The sequence below is a fragment of the Aulostomus chinensis genome, chromosome 6 (genome assembly GCF_037954235.1).
Source record: "Aulostomus chinensis isolate RoL2024-O1b breed Wild chromosome 6, RoL_Achi_v1.0, whole genome shotgun sequence".
Taxonomy (NCBI): Eukaryota; Metazoa; Chordata; class Actinopteri; order Syngnathiformes; family Aulostomidae; genus Aulostomus; species Aulostomus chinensis.
In genome coordinates this window covers 21801541-21809040 of record NC_141325.1, presented here as the reverse complement: position 1 = coordinate 21809040, position 7500 = coordinate 21801541, and the positions used below count along the sequence as shown (strand labels likewise).

At 37.6% G+C, this 7500-nt stretch overlaps 1 protein-coding gene across 1 annotated transcript in view; it reads right to left on the bottom strand.

Moving 5' to 3' along the window:
• Positions 1-1892: 1892 nt before the first annotated feature.
• The window catches only part of ptar1 (protein prenyltransferase alpha subunit repeat containing 1), an 18317-nt gene continuing 12709 nt past the window's right edge, over positions 1893-7500 (bottom strand). The window contains exons 6-7 of the mRNA XM_086207014.1: positions 6473-6816; positions 1893-4972 (exon numbers count right to left, since the gene is read on the bottom strand). Coding sequence (XP_086063140.1) covers positions 4585-4972; positions 6473-6816 — 732 coding nt within the window. The 3' untranslated portion in view covers positions 1893-4584. The remainder of the gene's footprint in view (positions 4973-6472; positions 6817-7500) is intronic.

Sequence of the window (7500 nt, the reverse complement as noted above, 5' to 3'; positions counted from 1 at the left end):
CTGCATAGATAGTCTTGTATTCAAAGTTTGTATTCTAGATCTGTAAGGATGTCAAAAAAGCCAAGCATAGACTTCTGATATGTCCACATCCATTTGTGATGACCAAACCCAGACAAAGAAGAATACATGGCTCAAAAGCACTTGTTTCAAGATTATCTATGATCATGTACATAGTGATCTGAGGTGGTAAGTCATCTACGCTCCTACTTTGTTACAGAAGCTGAGTACAACATGGTAGGGGTGACATGGAAGCACACGGAGAACTCAGATAAGAAACCTCACGACTGCTACAAACTGAACACTCTACATGGCTCTGTGCACCTGCTTGCTCTCACCCTGTGACCTCACAGAAGTTGTTGAGTTATTGAAAACTGGATCACGTGGCTGAGGTAAGTTATACATCTCATGATCAGCAGACAAAAAATAGTTAAGACTGTGGACTTCAGGATCTATAGAGCAATAAGTACACGTCTCAGGTGGTTGCAGGTGCAGTGTGGTAGCCTAAATCAGTTAGGTACAGAGTTGTCACCATTATTGTGATACAGGGAAGTCAAAATAGTGAATATTTAACCGAAGCCTTAAATACTTAAATGTATCGGTAGTGTCGACATCAATTTCAAAGCAATTTCTGCCATGGACAAAGCATTTTTCATTTTGAGTGAATTTCTAAATATCTATACTTATTTTAAAATCATGAGCCAGACTAACACTGACATGCATTCACACTGAGCTGCCCTCATCTGGTTCACTACTTATCAGCAAACAAGCAAGCTACACCTTGGTTCCGACATAGACACAGGGCTTTCGTTTCCCAAATGATTTCAGTTTATGAACCTTGTCGTGTGCACATAAGATGTGGTACTTTCCACTCTCTCTGCAAAGGTTATTTTGCAAGTTTTGCTTTCATTACAATGTGCAATAAAAACTCTATGCAAGTAAACTGCACATCAAATCACATTAGTGTGAAAGGAAGATTTTAGTAACTTTTTGAAACCAACATGTACACACTGTGTTTATCCTTAAGAGTGAGCCTATGCGGGGAGTTGGACCTCTGTATCTGAATGACTGCATCATCGAGGTTCCAACCAGCATACTGTATCCTCCTACCCAACTGAAATGTGGTCATGTATGGAAGGAGTTTTGTTGGTCATATCAGTAATGCTGGATGGGATTTCTTTTGTTACACAAAGTTGACGATTTGTATATCAATTACTCCCTGTTGGAACTTTTGAATTCATGAATTTTTTTTTTTTTTTCACCTTGCAAGACTTCTTTCATATTCAAAAAAAAATTCTGAAAATGGCAGTCACATACTTGTTGCTGGAACCTACTGGAGACCAATGAGTAACAGCAAAACTATATCAAACATCTGCTTAAAACCTCTCCAACTCAATGTCCAGTAGGATCCAAGTCCTCTTTATCCAGTTATCTGCTCAACACTGTTGCTGGATACATGGATGCCAACAGTCCCAGCCACAAGCTAGCCAGCTAGCTAGCTAGCTAGCACAAGCAGATTCATATTGTGCTGGATGATGTGTTAAAGAGATTGGAAAAAGATGTGTTGTATAGTTTTGCTCTTCCAGCAAGTAGTATGTTTTCTCCATTCAGCGAGAAGTCATACATGAGATAAAACAAAAAAATCATGAATCATGAACTCACAAAGCCTGAGTAACTGATGACGATCATTTTTAGATGAAAAATCACATTCAATGCATGAAGAAAGCATCTGAATGCATCTCAATCAAAATACCTTAGGCTATAAAGGGTGTGATAATAAGGGTTTTCAGTAAACCCCCCCCCCCATTACAACCCATTAAACATTCGAAAAGATAGGAAAAGACAAATGCAGATCTCATTCTTATTGTAAGCCATCATGTTTCTGTGAAATGACCCCCCCCCCCATTTTTTTTTTTTAGATACAAATAAAAAATACCCTTCCTCCACTAGCAACATCAGAGAAGCACTGTCAACATCATTGATTGGGTGGCCTGTGCAGATACAATACGTTACACCTGTGAAAAGTAGTGCTACAGCTGGCTCCTCAACACAAATGTAAATTGTTGATTTGGACCTCTTTGATGTTACTTCTATTCTTACACTAAAGCAACAAAGCAGCTAGGCCTACACTCAACTGACCTGGTGCAAAATAGCAGATCATATTTCAAAAATAGTAATTGTATTATTGTCACTTACCAATGATACCACACAAAACAATGACTGTTCACATCTAAAAACCCAAAGTGCAGTTCAGTTTTCTCCAGTTGCACACCTGTAACAGTGAAGTGGTTGTAATAGTGGCAGCATGTAGCACCAGTAAATTTAGGGGTGACTCATATTCCTGGCACTCCGTCCTTCAATGCTAACCACCAGTAACACAAAATACAGCACTCTTTGGTTATGTATATAGTGCTTCAGCCTGGCAGATTGTAAGACTTGCAATTGGCTTCATACAGCAAACACAACCTTTCCTTCGCTAGTCATTACCTTTTGGCTTTCTGTTGCAAGGTACTGTGACTTCATTACATACATGAAGTAGGACTTCCTGACTATATGCACTGGTAAATTTAGAGGGTACATCAAACACCAATGGCAACCAGGGATTAAGAGAGAAGACAAATGGGAAAATTAAGGGTTAACTGAAGTGAAATGAACCACTTGCTTTGTTGTGATTTGGCGCTACATAAATAAAATTGACTTGACTTGAACTTCAGAATGGAAATCCATAGAATCTAAAGTGTGCTTAGGACCTTCCATTTTAAACACATTCATCTGAAAAGATCACAATAGGTCACAGATTACAAAGATGTCTTCCCATGTTGTCCAACGATTGCTATTTTAAATGTTAAATTAGCATATGGTTCAAATTTCTGTAACTGCACAATTGCCAAAAAAAAGTCCCCAACAAAAATTAGAAATGACTTATTCACAAAAATTAGTAAAATATGCACATATATACTAATCATAAATTAATTCATTTCTGTGAATTTCCAAATTGTGTAACTGCAATTTTCTCAAAGATGTTTCATTTGTCGAACAGATTGTTCACCACCCATACTTGACAACATTAATATGCTGCCCACATGTTTACGTCTAGGAAGAAACAAACACTCTACATTGGGTCATTTAGTGTTTTAATGCTTCTAAATACATTTTGCTGATAGTGCTTGTATAGTTTACTTATATAAAGAATGTAAGCCGATGAGAGTTTTTATATTGCTAAATATCAATATCTGATTCATAAATACAGTATTGTTTTTATTTCCTAATTGAGTAAATAATTGTTTTGTTTTTTTTAAGTACATCAATCACTAAATTTCTAAAAAAACTAAAACTTATTATCACTTTGGGGTGATTTACATATTCTACTGCCGACATATATTTCATAATGTCCAAACAAACAAACATTATGAAATATTCAAACTGATAAGTTTGATTATTTTGTATTCCCGCAATCAGGTCCAACACTTGTGTGTATAGTGAAGTTTTATTGAATTATTCGTAATATAGAGGAACCTTGATATCCTCTCACAAATTGCTCCTTCTCCTGTGGAAGCTCCACTTATTTTCATTGCTGAATAATCTCAACAGCATTGTTATAAACCTTGCAGATGAAAGCTTAACTGCTGAGGGGAACAAAAATCAGGGAACTGACCTGAGGCACTGAGACACTGGAAGTTCAATCTACATTTACTGATGTACAGAGACAAATAATATCTTTACACATGACAGAAATTTTCTTTAAATTGCCACACGAATATGCAGCTGTATAACCCAGTAAAACCTAGAGAGACTTAGGACCTCTCAATTCTTATGAATTGCTTTAAACATATTAGAAGGTTTTTATCAGCAATCCAAACTGATAAATGTGAACCTCATTATTGGTCATCATCAGCATCCAATCATGTAGCCATATTGCTGAGATTGTTCAGTGCTCACTGCTTTGTATTCTGGGGTGGGATTAGACTTCACAACATATGTCACACATATGGGCCATGAAGTGAGACGTCACAAGCACTGCAGCACCTAAATTGATGAGAAACCAGCCCAAAGTGGGCCAAGACTTCATTGAAAAGCTCCTTGGCTGGGGAACAACATGTTTTACTTCACTTTTTAAAGTGACCATTTCTATTGAAAAGCTTCAATATTATATTGTTAATTTTTTTTTCCCATGCATTTGCTGTCTGTCTGAGAATTTATTATTGTGTGGCCGGATCTACTGTTTGTTTTATGTATAAAGCACTTTTTCAATATTGGTGCTATATAAATGAACTCCATTACGATTATTATTCATAAAGTCATCATGTAATGAGCAGCAAGTATGCGTTGTGTGGGGAGATTTCCATTCTGAAGGCATTGTGGCTTGGATGAAGATGAAAACAATGCAGATGTTTCTATATGAATAGTGACAAATTTGCCTTACTCAAAGACCCCATCATCTCTTTGCACCTTAAGGAAGCAAGTAAATGAATGAGTGGTTTCTACAGTCATCACTGCATCTGACATCTTCCCATCAAAGTCAGCAATGATCCTGTGTCTAAAGGCAAACTCATAGGAAAAAGAATGGGGCCATCTGTTCCCTCTCTCTCAAGGCTCCTGTCCCAGGATAGTGTCTAACCACTTCTTGTATGCCACAGCAAAGCGTCTCTGCTCAGGGTTACAACAGCTGTCCAGAACACCGGTCACAAAGCTGTGCTCCGAGGGCAGTGCAGAAGGGCTTGGCACCAAGACGCCTCTCTTCAGACGCTTGCTGTCACGTGGGTCTGGCAAGGACATGCCGTCTACATCCATAGCTTCACTAACATGCTTCTGTCCCTTTACTCCATCCCCCTGATCTCCAGAGCCCTGAGCATTGGCCTTTGGTAGACCTGGGTCACCATCGATATGCTGGGCGGACTCACTGTTTCCATTGCTGCTGAGGTAGTGGAACTGGTCTTCTCTCCTCCACTGGTGCCATAAATAGATGACATGCCGCCTAGAAGAGTGGGGAAAGAAAAAATACAGCATCAAACATACTTGATAAGTACAAGATTTATATTCACCAGGGGACTAGGGGAACACAGATGATAATATTTTTATGCAAAGGACCTGTTTTTTTACAGGCAAGTTTAATATATCAGCATAAAAGATAACAAGGACATTTTAATTTTGTGATTACCATGTTTCTATACTGCCCCCATGTGGGCAAAAAAATCTGTAATACCAAAACATGATTTGCATTAAGAACTTGAATTTTTGTCTGCACATTTCTTCTTGACTGAAGACACATACTATTCTTAACGTAATCAATGTAATCTGCCCTTTTTTCCTCACAATTTCCACAGAAAAAACTCACCATGTCTGTCATTAAGTCAGTTACTGACAAAACTGAATCACAGATGCAATTTATGCATGTGCAAGCATCAATACTGTTTATTTGAACCCAAACCATGATTTTCCCCCTAAACCTAAAAGTATTTTTGTGCCTCGACCATGTTGCTGGAATGTCATAAATATAATTTGTTTTTGATAACGGAATGTAACCAATTAACCACATGGTGGTCCAACCACATGTTGGACCACCAAACACTACACCTTCTAAGTCACTGGCTGTTTGTGTGTCACATATAATGAAATCTAAAAAGAATATATATATATATATATATATATATATATATATATATATATATATATATATATATATATATATATATATAACCTTTATTTACCCAGGCAAGCAATTAAGAACAAATTCTTATTTACAAGTGCAGCCTGAAAAAAGCAAAGACTCTTTGAGGGGGGAAGGACAGGGGGGAGTGCAAAATGACGTTACTGAGGCGCCATACAAGGAGCAGGCTTTGCATTTGTTCATGCAGCCAGATCGAACATAGGTGTGTTTTCATTTTCCAAATTCATTACAGTTACACTTTTGGACATTTCATCAACTGCAACTGAAGAAGTGCCTACTGATCTTTTACCACCCAAGTCTAATTATATTAAAGATGACTTGAAAAATTGTAAATCTGAAAAAGAAAAAAAAAAAATCCGAAAATATTTTTGGGTGGAAAATGTTCCTCTTCAATGTACTGTAGTAGACCCATAGACAAACTAGACATGGATATGTTCATGTACATTAGGAGTTTCTACAAATCAAACTTACAAACACTACTTTGGTAAATTTACCTAAGTTTTCACTTCACAATGCTTTTGACAGATACTGAATTCAGTATCCTATTCCAAGTCTGCAAAAAATACAACAACCCTGGACAACATCTACGAAAAGCAACAAACACACTCCGACTGGAAATAGCAGCTTTATCATCTCTACATTCCTTAAAACAAGGACATAACAATACGCATTTAAGCTTTAACTGCAAAAATGTATTGTGCATTAATCTGATCTCACTATGACATTTAAAATGTAGCTGGAGCTGTGCTCTCAAATGAGTTATTGTAAAATGACAATGGCATGTGTAATACTCCCTTAACAGCCTACCTGTGACTCCAGAGTGTCTCGTGACCAGGGAAAGACTGAATCAGGTCTGAGCACAGCTCCATCTCCTGGTGAAAGAGATGAAGTACATTGGCAAGTCTGAGCTGCCTCTCATCATCACAAACTGCTTCTGATCTTGTCAACTCCCCATTAGCCTGGGCTTGGCTATGATGGTGGGGACTGCTGCTGGATTGATGCAGAGGTGAACTGTTGTTGCTGGAGGCTGATGTCTGAGAAAGCTCAGTGATCAGCTCTTTGAGCAGGAACTGGCGGTAGTGAAATCCACTATGGTCAGACACATGCATGGACACCCAAAGACGCATGGAAGACAGCTCATCATAGAAAACCTGTGAGGAGATGGAGTAAAGGCATAGTGAAGAACAAAAGACAATATTAAGGATACAAACATCATGGCAGCTTGTGGATCATACCTTTTAACAAATTAAATAATACATCTTTTTGCAAAGCATTGCAGAGGTTAAGTCCTCACTAATGTTGTCCTAGTTTTACCATGCCAGATAAAATCAAAAATTCATCTTCAAATGCTGAACTGATTGGAACTAAGGCTTGAAAAACTTCAAGCAGTATTTTCAACAGTATATCATAAGGCAATGGCATAACTTGTAAAAGTTTTCAATGCAAATGTTTTGTTTTTCAACATCTAAGAAAAGAAGATTTCAAATCTTCTCAACAGTGGCACAAATTCATGGCTATCAAGATTTTAAAACTTCAAAAACAATTAGCCAGCGCCTGTTTTTTGATACCATGGCTGGGCCATGGTAGCCTATCACACAGCCAAAACGATTACAGGGGTGCACAATGACAACCACTACTCCAAAAATCATCAAACTTAGCACTGAATTCCTTGATGCACATGCCAAGACTGATGTTAAATCAGACAAACGGTTCCTGAGTTGATAGATTATATTAAACAGAGATTTCTCACTTCTAAGTGCTATATTTTCATTAATAAATCCTCAAGTAATATTCTAATCCCAAATATAAAATTTTATCAGCCCAAAAAGTCCAGT